The sequence below is a fragment of the Charadrius vociferus genome, unplaced genomic scaffold (genome assembly GCF_000708025.1).
Source record: "Charadrius vociferus isolate BGI_N301 unplaced genomic scaffold, ASM70802v2 scaffold760, whole genome shotgun sequence".
Classification (NCBI taxonomy): domain Eukaryota; kingdom Metazoa; phylum Chordata; class Aves; order Charadriiformes; family Charadriidae; genus Charadrius; species Charadrius vociferus.
In genome coordinates this window covers 561,285-575,422 of record NW_009647322.1, presented here as the reverse complement: position 1 = coordinate 575,422, position 14,138 = coordinate 561,285, and the positions used below count along the sequence as shown (strand labels likewise).

General features: G+C 48.0%; 1 protein-coding gene across 4 annotated transcripts in view; it reads right to left on the bottom strand.

Annotated features, from left to right (window-relative positions):
* Positions 1-12,508: 12,508 nt before the first annotated feature.
* Positions 12,509-14,138, bottom strand: part of ELMO1 (engulfment and cell motility 1) — a 261,737-nt gene continuing 260,107 nt past the window's right edge. For all 4 annotated transcript variants that reach the window (XM_009880069.1, XM_009880067.1, XM_009880068.1 and 1 more), the window contains one exon: positions 12,509-13,840. In XM_009880069.1, the coding sequence (XP_009878371.1) occupies positions 13,640-13,840 (201 nt within the window). In that variant the 3' untranslated portion in view covers positions 12,509-13,639. The remainder of the gene's footprint in view (positions 13,841-14,138) is intronic.

The window sequence follows — 14,138 nt, the reverse complement described above, 5'->3', positions numbered from 1 at the left end:
AGATGAGCAGCCAAAACTCAGAAGCATCGCTGTGGCAAAAGCTGTGTACAGAGATCAGGAACTACTGGATGCCAAACGGGTAAAGGAAAGTTGCCCAATTTTTTAGGATATACAAATAAACTATTTCTTTTCCCTGAAGCTGGTGTCATTTCCAGCCCTTCAAAACTAGAGAACACTTGCCCTAGATGTATTTGGTGCATCAAGCTATTTTAGGCGATAATTTGTGATGCAAAATTCATAATTCATGTGTCTACATCATTCCTTTGCTTTAAACCTACATCCAGCAGTTTCTGTTGGTGACTAGTAAAAATAACTACAGTCACTGCAGATGAAGGTAAGCTGTAACTTTTATCTAAAGCTCTCTGGCTATATTTATCAAGCGACTGCTTGCGTTTTCAGAAAGGTGACCCAATCCTGCTCCTGCCAAGCACGCCAGCTGCTCTACGGGCTCCCAAACCCTTCCTTTGCCTGTGCACAGCACCCAGGATGGCATCCTCGGTGCTCCCCTGCATCCCCGAGGAGGATCCACCTCACTAAAGGGCTCCCACAAGCACAGTGGGCTTCTTTTCTGCAGAGGATGCTAAACCTTTCTATCCGGGGTGCAGGAGGAAGGATGTTCCGGACCACAGCTGCTCCTGCATGTTTAGCTGTAGCTCTCAGGAGAGCGTCAGGAGATGAAGTCAGAGGTGTATTCCCTAGCCCTAGAAGCAGGGGCTATTTGGTGTGTCTCCTACACACTGCTGTTGGGTTGCTGTCAGGCTCTCTGAACACGGTTTTCCTTCCCCCCAGTGCAGCCAGTGAGCAAGCAGGCACTGGGAAAGCTTACCTGATGGTGGGAGACCATGGTACCCAGGTGGAAATGAATCACTCCCTTCCTCTCAGCAAGATAAAGCAGGACACACTGTGAATACGGGCTGTCTGAAGTGCCCTTTTGGATTTGCAATAGGAAGGATAGCCAGCAAGATTTCCAGCTGTACACACCCCCACCCCCACCCCCCCAAAATCTGGCAAATTTTAAAATACTGAATGGATGGGATACCCCGACCCAAGACCTCAGTCGCTAAAATTTGACCTGCTAATTTTCACTGCTTATAAAGTAAATATGTTAGGGATTCTTTCCGTCCTTACCTTTCCTTTGGACTTGACTCCTCTTGGCATAGTGTGGTCACTCAGATGGTAACACTTGGCCTTCAGGGCACAACTGGTGGGTCCTCAGCCTTTTCGGTGGTGCTGGCTGCCTCTCCAAGCTGACCTTCTGGGGACACCTCTGTTCAGAGCTCCCCCTGACATCATAGCTCTCTCCTATGGTATTTCTGAGAGAGAAGATAACCCCTCTAACAGAAGCCATATATTTGCTATATTTGGCCTAATGATTCATTTTCCCTATACACAGGTAGCTAAGGCTTTCATCGTTTCTTAAAGCTGCTCGCTTCTGCTCGGGGCACTTGGGACATCCCACAGAGCAATACTGATGTAGCAGAAATATGTGCTTTCAGCGTTTTTAGAGACGGGCAGTGCGACAGGCAGAATTACTGTCATTTTTTGCCAAAGGAAGACTCCACACGTACGCACGTGTGCGCACACGCTGGATACATCCTGGGAGAAAAGACTCATATCTGGAAAGACATTTCTTCTGTCCCATTTACAGGGAAAGAAAAAAAATGGAAGCAAATTCTTTTTCCTCTTGACTAAAGAAAAAAGATGTTATCTCTTAGTTTATCTGTCTGCAATAGGCAATTCAAGGGCTTTCATGGGGGTTTTTCACATCTCTGCGATACGAGGGGAAGGAAAGATTCAATCTGTATTTAAAAGGACAATTCATCTTGAAACGTCTTATTGTGCATTTCAAGGAGCAATCCTTCAATTTGAGAGGCTTGACAGGACTGGTCTCACTCAATTTTAGAAGTTAATTTTGGTGCTAATAAGTAAATGTCATTTTTATGGCTGTTTGTACTTCTGTCTCACACGCTAGATTGGCAAATATAAATAATCGTGTTTATTTACTTCAGGCACTGCCTTGAGGGATGCAAGGGGCACTTGGCCATCCATCCCGGGGCACAGCGGTCGTGGCAGAGGTGTGTGGCTCTGGGTCAGGGCACCGGGCAGTGTGGGACCAGCTCCCCTGGCAAACGTCTTTGCCAAGGTTTGCTGGGCTTTCTCCTGAGCTGCCCGGGCAAGATCGTGCCACAGGGCAGAAGAGGCAGGATGGGGCCATGCCTGCAGAGAAGCTGTGTGTGCAGGGGTGGAGGCACCCTGCCTGGACATGAGCTCATCCTCGCCGGCAGCGGAGAGGTTAAGCGGCAGAACAAGCTGGGGAGTTGCAGTCTCAGCAGGACGAGGGCCTATTGTTACCGTTCATTCTAAAATATTGCCTGATTGTTTGGGTACTTTATTTCTGTGGCGATTCAGAGGTGGGTGGGAAAGGTGCCGTGACCCATTGAATGGTCTATCCATCACACCTACTGATCTCACCCTCTGGGGAGGGCAGGGACCGCTGAACCTCTGCTGCTGGCCCCACTTGCCTTTCCACGGCTCGGTCCCTCAGCTCCCCAGGTGTGACCCAGCACCGTGGTACTGCCTGAAGGAGAGGAATGAGACCACAGTGTGGGCTCCTGTCCACGTAGCGGGCACGCAAGCACTTGCTGGGACCGTCCCCGGGACGAATTGTTTCCTGCATTAGATGCAGGCTGGTCACTGTAGCGGGTCTGGGGACAGGGCACACCGAGCTGAAAGAGCAGTCGGTGGGGACCAGCTCAAACCCTTGCTGAAAGGCCACATCTCTGCCTCCCCTGGTGAGCAGGACAATTCAATCTTCGCATCCTCGAGCAGCAAAATCCCCTGCTCCTCCTGACATTGTTTTCTCCCATCTTCTTCCAGACTGTCCTGCTGCCCATGGACGAAACCAAGCACGCAGCTGTCCCTGGAAGGCGAATTTTGGGTGTGCTGAATCTGCAGCACTGATGAACAACAAATGCCATGTATTAGCTGCCCTGGAGAAAAAACAGCCCAGGTTTCCCAAATAGCCTCGCTGCTTATGTTGCAGCATAAGATCCAGTAATTCCCCTCTGCTGGGGATTTGGAAAGCTGTGCGCCCTGCCAAAGTCAGCTCACACCCTGCAGGATCAGGCCCTAGGCTGCATATAAATCAGTTACAGGTGCCTGAATTAAGAGAATTAATTAATACGACCTTCCCATCCCCTGGAGGTTCAGACCACAATGAGGCAGGTAAGGTACAGGCCAACACGAAACGCTATTAATCCTGCACGCGTCCCCAGTGTGACGGGCTGCTGGGAGCTATTCTTCGTGCTCATACCAGGGGGGATCGCTGGGACAGAACAGACCTTATTGTCTCTGTTTGCAGGGAACAGCTCATGCAAGACATTAAATTTCCCGATGCCATCGCTAAATCCCAGGATCCTCCTCATGAGTTATTCAGCACCTGTCACTCCGGTCTTGCACACCTGTTTTATCATCCTCACATCCACCTCTGTCTTTCAGAGATGAATATTTATTGTCTTCGCTGCAAGAGTAGAATCAAATCCTCTGTTACTTTACTAATGCAGTTCCTTTCTTCAAGATAAGCATACCTGTCTCCCAAAAAGATTAACTTCTGTTTTTCATTTCAGGATATTTCAGGAGTAAGTTACAGCCTGGCTCAAATCTTCGCCACGGCAGTAAGGGAAACAACATTAAACATCCTCAGCTGGGGTGTGGGCATCCTTATAAACCCTAGACCAAATGATACCCGGTGCCGTGCTTCTGGCTTGTGTTAGACAATGCTGCCGTAGGGTTATGGGTTACCTTTGCATTTATCATTCAGGGTGTGCTGGAAGAAGACCCGGTGCGTCACAGACCTGGCTGGGAGACAGGGGTGGTTGCCCACAGGAGCCCGTATCAGCCGCCTTCGGAAGCTGTGAAACTGTAAAGAAGGCTGATGGAAACGGGCCTTCACTGGCAGTTTCAAGAGCCTGGAAAATGCCTTTTTAATGCGCTAATGTGTCAGCAAGAGAATTACGAGTCCATTAACAAATGGGGAGCACCTATGAGTTTTCATCTCACCGTACCATAATTTTTTTTCTTTTCCAATACACGGTATAAAATTGTGCTCCTACAGCATCTTGGGTGCCCTGATATGCCATTAGAAAGACAAGACGGTCTCAGCAGCACTAAGGTACTAATTTCCATCAGGAACTTGGCCGACCGGGCAGTTACAGACATGCTTTCCCTCCCTTTACAGCACGTGAAGCGCAGCTTCAGCCCCATCCGGCAACACCGGGGCCCGAATGAACCACCTTTGGGCTCCTGGATCTGCCGTGGGGCACACGTGGCTCGCACACTGCGGGGATGCTGACAACAGCAAGAACCTCTTGCTCCCCTGAGATGACTTTCCTTGACAGCAGCCCCACTCAGCAGCACGAGCCGGGAGCCGTCGGGTGCCTGGGGATGGCTCCCACGAGGCAAAGCCACTTTTTTCAGCCCTCATGGAGGAATTAGCATGCTGGGCTGATGGTGCAAAGCCACTCAGACCTCCTCAGGGAGGGGGCGGAATCAGTTTTAAAAGGCTCTGCAGTGCTGCGGTACCAGTACCCCGCTCAGTCCCTGCAAATCTCAGCATCAAAAGTCTATCAAGCCTCATCGAAACAGGAGAAGCAAACAGTTCCCCCCACCCAACACCTCCTGCCTGCCTGATGGGGTTGCTCCTCGTTGCATAAACCTCTGGGAAACTACACCGCGGAAAGCACTAGAAAATCTCAGGCAACAAATCTCTGCTGGCGAGGGTTTGACGGGCACGGCAGGCGCTTGCTGCCTGTCCTGAGGTAGTCAGGACACCTCGCCGGGCCATCGAGCGCGAGTCAGTGCTCAGGTCCAGGCTGACCACAGCGCCGCTGCAGGCTGTGATTAAATTCTATGCTCTGCGTGAACAAAGTTATTAAATCCACAACACTTCTTTTTCTTTTTTTTTTTCCAGCTGGGGTGAGCTGAATGAATACTTGCCAGTCACTTGACTAATTGGCTTAATTCAGAAACCTGTCTTCAGAAGCCCATCGCTGAGAAGCCTCCTGAAGTCTGGGAATTTAAAAGTGACGTGGGTTTGATTAAAACCAAACCAAACCAATGAAGGCAATTGCTGCTTGCTTTCCCGTTTCTTTTTTCCCCTTGAGCACAATTTCGATTCACTGCTGCAGCCAGTCCTTTGTACGCCACAAAAGTTGGGGGCTTGGACTGCTTTTTTTCATCAGACCAGCTTGTCAAAAATATATTTGGGTGAAAATACTGCAATTCATTCTGCGCAAGTTACTGTGGATGGACTGGTTACGTGTACCTTTTTACTTTGAGTCAGCTATACGGGCAGGTGGGATGGTTTTCCTCAGGCAATGCAGGTTTGTTGATGGAGGTTCTGGGCCAGAATTTCTGACGGGGGGGAGAGTATCCAGACTGCTGCAATTTGGCTTCTTTTGTGGAGGAGGGGATAAAAGCCACACAATTTCTAATAGAAAGCGAAAAATTAAAATAAAAAAAAACCAAAAAGCAAACATCCAAATCACATTTTCTTTCAGTTACAAGTACATATGGCACTTTAAATCTTAGACCTAAAAGGAAGCGCTGAAACACTAAGTCTTTATGGAAGGAGAACCATGACCCACAGCAGTCCAAAAGCCACCTGAGCAGCAAGTTTCAGCTGCTTTAGCTTCTCAGTTTCCCTTCCCAAATCAACAATTCAGCTAAATTCACACATTTTGTGTGCGTGTTCATTTTCCTTCAGTGGCATTTTCCGACGGGAGATTTTTTCTTGCCGCCCCTTTCCTGCCCAGCTCAGCTTCGCACCAATGCTCCCCTCCCCACGCTGCTTCCTGCAGCGGATTCAAGGTGATGAAAACGCAGTGATGGCACACCCCCATGCCAATGGGGCACTTCCACAAGGCATAAAATGACGGTTAAAAATGATAATGACAATCTAAAATAAGGCCTTAGAAAGGCTGCTTTGCGCAGCGCTTTTTTTCTGGTCCCTGCTGTCCCTCACACACAGCTCAGCCACTTGGTGTTGTTGCCTGCTCTTAATCGTTGTCCTCACTTTGTCTTTGCGTCTGAGCGTGGCTGCAGGTATGATGGTGAGGTTCGTGTTGCCCCAACCTCCCCTCCCCTGCAGGCCCGTTAACCTGCCTGCCTCCATCAGGATGCTCCGGCTCCGATTCCCTCCATCCCGTCTCCACCTCGATGCTGCCCGCTGGAGCATCCGACACTGGCCAGCTGTAAACGTGCTGTTTTCAGCCCCGTTTTCTGGGGAAATGGATCTGAGGGACTTGTTCCCTGTGCCTGCGTGCATGGGTTTGTGTGCGCGCATCCGCTGGTGAGCTGTCAGATTTGATGAGAAGTCGGTGACTTGGAAATAGTAACCTCTTACAGGTTTTATGAAGATCAGAGGGGAGGACTTGGTAAAGGTCCCCATTGAAGGAAAAGCCTGGGCTGAAAACAGCCTTATTGGGGTGAAAACAACCTCTTACAGGTTTTATGAAGATCAGTGGGGAGGACTTGGTAAAGGTCCTCATTGAAGGAAAAGCTTGGGCTGAAAACAACCTTATCAGATGCTGGAGAAGCCACCCACAAGTGAGCCCATTTAAAATCCTTAACCTCAGTTTTCAACAGACCTTAAACCATACTGGAACCCAGCTTGGCTGGGTTGCGCTTTGACTATTTGGCATAGATAAAATGGTGGATAGGTGTAAGGTATCACTGCACCCACCCTGGGCTGGTGACAGAAAGGGGGAACCCGGGGCTTTGAGAGAAGTCAGAGACTGACAGAGGGTATCGTGAGCCGAGCAATATGTGCAGAGGGACCGGCACGGGTGAAAAACAGCCGAAATAATCCTACTGGCGCTCTTTAAATGTCATACTCCTGGCAGAGAAACCTTTCACATGTTTCCCTGCTCGCATCTCCGAGCTTTTCAAACGCACCAGGCTTCTGCTGCCTGGCAGGGGAAGTGGGGAGCTGTGCCCTGGGAAAACCCTGTGGATCAGCCATTTTCCTCTGGGAAAGATGCATGCACTCAGCAGCTTTGCATAACGTACGGCGCCCGCATCCTCGGTGTCCTCATTTTAAGCATTTATGGAAAATTTATTTTTTTGTAGCCTGGCAGATTCCTACATTCCTTTTTCTGACTTCTTCAAAAACTACCCAGACACAACAAAGTCCGCGTTAATTGGCAGGGAATGAAGTCCCACAGGCTCAGCCTCCCACCTGAGTGTGGCCTGTTGGTGGGACAGCAAGGATCTCCAGGGTGCCTTTGCCCCTTTAGGGGAGGTTGGGTGGGAAGGGGATATTAAATTGGAGGCATTTCAAGAGATACTGAGAAGATACAGACACACCTTGTAAAAAAATGCTGCCTCTTATCAAACAAAAGGCAACCAGCCTCCCTCCCCCTCACAACAACCCAGAGGAGTCCCAAAACATAATCAGTTTAGGCTGAACACCATGGTGCCTACAAGATTAAAATTAGACTGACGAGGTTTCATCAAGGGAGAGTTTAACTGCGGTGCTCAATCAGGCTGCAAAATCCTCTAATGACAATTGAAATAAAGTCATTCAAGACACATCCTTAAGTGTCACAGGAAAGCAAGCCTGCCTTTGGCTGCAGCCCTTGGCAAAATTATATTAGGTGTCTCTTTTCCCTCCCACCCTCTATGTGCACTGTTGTCTTGTGGCCATACCTTCCCCGGATTGAAAGCCAAGGCCAGCATCTGGGTTGGAACGGGCAGCACTTGGCCCCCCAGCTTTGTGACTGTCCCATAGGTCACATCTTACAGGAAATGGTCTATAAACAACAGGCAAATAGGATAAGAGAAGGTTTGGCTGAGCCTCCCAACACGAGGAGGCTTGTTTGGCTCTTCCAAGACACTATAAAACCACAACAGCCACTGTTCTCCACGTAGCACCTCCAGCGAGGTGGCTATGGTAGAGCTGAGAAATTCTCTCTTGAAAAAACACATCAGTTCAGAAAACACTTTTACTTCCAACAGCAACTTCTCCACTTGGAGAAGGACGGCTAATGAAACGTTCCCTTTGCCCTACCTGTGTCCCCGCAGGCTAAGCATCACCAGACCAGCTCTGCTCTTCAGAGACCTTCAAGGCCTTCCAGCTAGAAATGGAAATAAAATGTAAATATATGTTACTAAATGAGTTTGAAACCATTTCCAGGTTCCTTTAACCTTGCCCTCATGAGGCTGCCGCAGGACGGCGCTCCCTGAATCAGCACTTTGAAATCACCTTGCTATAAAAATCCGCGCCTCTTCCAACATCCGCTTTACAGCTGGTCCTGCCCTAACAAACTTGTGCTTTTTGACACCACTCTCCTCTCAAGTTGCAGCCTGATTTCACACAGAAAGGGTTCTCATTTCAATCCTTTTATTTCTGTGTAAGTCCCAAAGATGGGTGAAGCAGCTGGAGTGACGTTGAATAATCAGGTGGCATCTTGTGCAGTCTCCTGAAGTAATCGGTGGTACCCAATCCAGTTGCGCATCAGACAGAGAACTCATTACTCACATCGCCTCCAAGCATGTAGGGAACACTCAGTAATGGGTAAAATAGAGCCTTTCTGCTCACACAGGCCCTGAGCCAGCCAGGTGCATGAGCACCCACCTAAATTTCGGTGCCTGTTTATCAAACGGAAATCAAGTCTCTTTTGCTGCATGGGTAAGTGCTCTGTTAATCAGGGAACTTGCGTAAGCCATGTGGATGTTTAATATTCAAATATAACTATCATCTAGGGAGAGAGGGAGCACTGAGCGAGTCTCATCCTGATTTAGCGAGCTCTGGGGAAAGCAATGACAGCTCAGCCAGCGGCGAGTGACAAAAATTCTGCCCTACGAATGCCTTCCAGAGTTTGCAGGGATTTTACCCTCAGCAGCGTGCAGAGGTTGTGGAACTGCCTGAAGGGGAATCCTTTTCAATTCCAGCTCCTGGGTGCTGCTGCAAGGGGAAGGGCTCATTTCGTATGGCAGATGCTTAGTATTCCAGGCTTGCTTCTGACAGCTAAGATAGCCCGAGGTCAGTAAAGGCTAGATTTAAGGGCTAGATTTATTTTATTTTTTTTAACTCTCAAGAAGAACGAAAGAAGAAGGGGGCAAGATCTCCCATTCATCTTATTACGCTCCTTGGATGAACGACTTTCACCTGACAATGAAGCTAATGGCATCGACTTGTCAGTGCAGCAGCAGCAGCAACAAAAGGGAGGAAGGGGGGGGGGGATATGGCAGAACAAGAGTGTTCTCCTACTCCCAGCATCTTCCATTGCTGGTTGTTGCTCAGGATTAACAGCTTGCACCGCTGTAGAGCTGAGCGCATCAGAGCCACCTCTGATCACTGCAGTCCAATGCAGTGTCCAAACCACCAAAAAGCAGCGTTCAGGGGCATTTCATGCCCTTCTCTCTCCCGTCTTCCCCTGCCAGGAGGGGGTTTTGTTTCTCCTCCCTTCCATCCCTCCCTCTTTTAAGAGCTGTTCAGTGGCCAGAGCCTGTGTGATGGCAGCCGGTGGGCTACAGGGCTCCCTTTGCATCTCAGCCATCGGCCAGAGAAGACAGGGATTTGTTCTGGGCAGTGGATCCCACCAGATTTCCATATGAGCCTTCCCATTCCCGTACACATGCGATGTGCCTGCATTATCGGGGACAACTGATGGGAGAGAAACGTGGGTAACAAGCACCCCAGGCAAGCAAAATCCAATCCTGGGAAGGGCATGAAAACACGAGAGGTTTTTACAAATAAAGCAATCAGGACCTTACATGGTCATTTTGCAGCCTAAAAGACAGTCATCACCTACCTACTTCTTTGCAAGGGGATGTTATTTTTCCTTGAAAGTTGTGAGATTTAAGAAAAGAGTTCTCCAGATGGAAAAAGGAATTGCTTTGGAAAAGCGGTAATGAAAGCCCAGAGAGTGCAAGCTCTGTCTCTGACACATAGCTTGGTTTTGCGCAGGGTTACTTAGCATTGCTACTCTCCTCCTTGGCCTTACAAGCAGGGCAAGCAGTTGACTTAAGAAGATGCATGATTTTCTTGATTCAAGTTTTCCCGTAAAAGAATACATTCACTTTCAAAAGCAAAGTCATTTCAAAAACAGGAGCTAAAATTAGACTGATTATTTATTTTTTTTTTTTTGTTCTCTCTTCCCTTTATGGCTTTTACAAGCAATTACCCACTTAATGTTTTGAAATTATACAAGAAACTTCAATAGCAATTTTTTTTTCCCTGCTGCAGCTCCTTGAACGTGAAGCCTTAAAAGCTTTTCCGGAATACACAACAGCATGAGCAAATGAATTTGCCATTTTCATTCTTGTTTTTTTTTAAATGAATGGGAAGCAGCGGGATACTTGTTCATCATTAAACATTTTTTTTTTTTTCATTTCATAACGGTGAAGTGAGCCTGCATGACAGCTCTAGAAACTGAAGGCAGGGTTCTGGTTTGCACCACGGCCCTTTGCTGTTGCTGTGGGAGCGCTTTTAAAATAGCTGCATGGGCTATCACGCCGACGCATCTTTTGAGCATCTTCTTTCTTATGGCAGGGTGGGACACGTTGGGGGGGGGGTGACAAATTTAGCATGCCATCCTACACGATGTGTAACCCATACAAAGAGGTGGGCCACGCCAGGAGATGGAGCTTCTGGCAAGGCAGGGCTGTAGGGAGATGGGGAGCTAGAGCCATTTGGCAGTGCCACAGCATCCAGCCAGACCTGGACCTGGATGCCCCAGTCAGGCTGTGTCCCCCCTGCAGTGTCCCAGGGCAGGAGAGATGCTGCTGGGCTGTGTCACCTGCTCGCACGGGGCCAAAGGGTGTAAGGAGAGAGCCAGCTTCCAGCGATTCACACTCAAGAGCCCCACGCTGCCCCAGTGGTGTCGATGTGCCTGGGTGTTATGAGGATGGGCACAAGGTGTAGGTAAAAACAGAAGGTTGGGTTGCCAGCTCTTTCCCCACCTCCTCCCCGGCTTCTTGGTGTGCCATTTGGGGCGCTGACCTTAGTAGGGGAGGCGAATCTAACCTTTCCCTCCCACTCAATTTCTCCCCCGGAGGAGGAGGGTTTTTGTTTGCTCCTTTCTGATTGTCACGCAGACGCCTACCTGCTAAGATCACGGCGTTGGATTGCCACTGAGCTGGCAGCGTTTGGCTCTTATCACTTAGGAGCGAAAGGTGTTATGACAGCGAGCAATACCCATCTGAAGCACAAGCTCTGCAGTCTGTAAATAAAACGCAAAGGTTACGCACACCCAAGCCATCCAGCTGGGTCAGGGAGTTTAATAAAACAACTCAGATTCTCCGTTTTGCTCTGAGTCTCGTCTTCACACAGACAAGGGGCAGCATTACTGCCTTGTGAAGAAATGTGTTCCTACCCCCATCCCCGGGACCCCTCCAAAATCCCCTGTGGCGGGCAGTGCCTTTGCTTTCACTCATTTCTGACCCCTGACTACCTTTGCCATGGTCTGACAAGGCTCCAGAGAACAAAACATCTCAAGCTCCCACACCTCACATTGGACATCCCTGTCCTCATTCAGACTCAATCCTCTCAGGCCACGGTCCACTGTAACCTCCTACTCCACCGTTTAACTCAAGAGTCTCTTTTTTCCTTTCTTTACCACCCATTACCACCTAAACCAACTTACATCTCCTTGTTAGATAAAGGCATTAATTAAATACTGCACACACAGCTTCAGGAAGGCACCTTCCTTAGGACCATCACACTTGAATTCATACAACGTTCTCCTCATCTTCCTTTTTGTTGCACCTGCAGGATGTCATTTCTGTCCTCACTTGGTGTGAGGTCAGTCAGGATGTTTGCCCCAGAGCTGGCTGGCTGAAGCAAAGGCCACCTCAGTAGAGGTCTTCTGCATCTGTCTCAACTGGAACCACCCTCTAGGCTTCTCACTAGCACAAGCTCTAATAAAACCCCTTCACAGTCTTTTTCAGCTGGGTCTGAGTAGGAGAGGAACTCACACAAATAAACATCTGTCTTCAGCCTGTGCGGCAGGAGGGAAAGGGTTGGTGGGTTCCTCTCGATCTAGACCCAGCACTTTTGGAGCAAGAGATACTGAACTTGGTGAAATACCTAGAAGAACATGAGGAGGGAGGGAATCCATCCTGCAAAGCCCAAACTTCCCCAGTACCAATTTACTGCAGCCAGAAACACTCCCAATGGAGGAAATGGAAATACAGGAAAGACAGTTACTCCAGCAAACACGGTAAAGGCAGCAGCCTTAAATTGACCACGAGCGCAACAGTGTGCTGTGATTTCAGATTTCACAAAGGGTCCTTCTTACAGGAAGGTTCATGTACCCATGGCAAGGGAGATCTCTGGATGCATCTCATCCTTGCCACCACAAACAAACAAACAAACAAGTAAATTAGATCAGACACAGGTAAGAAAGGTTCCACCTTTCCCTCTCCTCTTTGTACCAAACACTTCAGAATTGCTAGGAACCATAAAGAATAAAAGACAACTTCAGAAGAAAAACGAAGTTCCAAGAATCATCACAACTCAGATTTTTATTCAACAGTGAAGTTGAAGGGAAATACTATTTTTTCCCTTCAGGGCAAATGTTCCAAATGGAAATTAAGTAAAAATATTGTCCCCCAAAAGTACTCACAATGAAATTAGTTTTCATTAAATATATTTGTTTGGCAAAATAAAATAAAAAAATTAGAACCCGTACAAAAAAAAAATCCCTTACAAATTCATAACACTGTAGCAATGACAACAATGTAAACCTGGATGTTTGGCAGCTGTAATTAATTTGTGGACATTACTGTTGAACTTTGGACCGAGAAAATAAAAATCACTTGGAATAGCAACAAGCCAATTTTAGAAGCAACTGAGGCTTAGGGAACGCTATAGGGATGGGACACACTAGTGGCTTCATACACAGTTTGTGCGAGTGATCTGCTAGTGTGGGGCTTTTTAAGAGCTGGGAGGAAAAGAAGTTAAAAGCTGTTGCAGCATTGCAGCGTATGGTACAGCAAAAACCTGCAGACTTTCCATTCTGGGAGCCGATCAGTTGGGTGGATGCCGGTGGCAAGAGTCGAGATGGCGGCGGCAAGAATAATGACAGTGACGAATGGTGCAAGCACTGGGAAGCAGTTAACAATTTTTGTCATCGCATTGGATTCAGTTGTGAGCAGACTCTTGGGAGTGTCTGGGGAAATCTTCTGCTTACAGTAGCTGCTTCTGCTCCCTACCTCCCTCCTCCTTCCAGTTAAAGCCTCTGCCCTGCCAAGTGGGTTTCACAGGCATGCAGTTTGATAACATCGTCCTTTAGGTAAGAATGTCTATTCCAGTATTAAAAATGTAAAAAAAGTCCTCGGGAGGGTGCTTCTTAGTGGCAGTCTTTGCCTTAAGCAAGGCCAAAGGCCTGCAATCACAAGTTAATTAAAGCAATGTGGATTTGGATGAGCAATGGGGAAGATGGGAATGGGGAAGGAAGGAAAGGATGCAGGGAACAAGGAGGAATGCAAGTGTTTCTACACCCCTCCCCAAAGCCAAAATCCAAGGTGCACAAGTGGGTGTCTTTTTTCCTCACACTCTTCTTTTTTTCTTTTTTTTTTTAATATCTCTCCAGTTATAGTATTTCCAGTTTCGAAGCAAGCTTCAGTGGCAGCCTCAGTTACAGTCATAAACAAAGTCGTAGTTGCTGGGCTCCTTTGGGATAGGTGGGGGAGCATCTGGGATCTGTATGTTTTCCAAGTCGAGGAGGCGTAGCTTTATCTCCATGCTGAGCAGCGTGTCCAAGTCGTTCCGCGTTAGGTCACTCAACATATCCTTCCCAAGGAGGGCGTTCAGCCCATCGGTCCATACACAATACTGCACAGGAAAAAAGAGAAAAACTATCATTAATAGACTTTCTGTACACAAACTGCTTCTCTGGCCTTGTCCTCTTCACTTATTGCTCCCACGGGGGCTTACAAAAAGACCTACAGTGAGGTTGATTCATTTTATTAGCTCATAGCATGAAGGCGGCATGTACCACCAAAAATTCCCTAAAAAATCCAATTCCCTAAAAATGGGAAGAAATGACAGTATTTAGTTTTTTGACAATTTGCTATCTCCTCCAAACTTCTTGTTGAATATTCTCCAATAGTCATGGGGGAAAAAACAACAA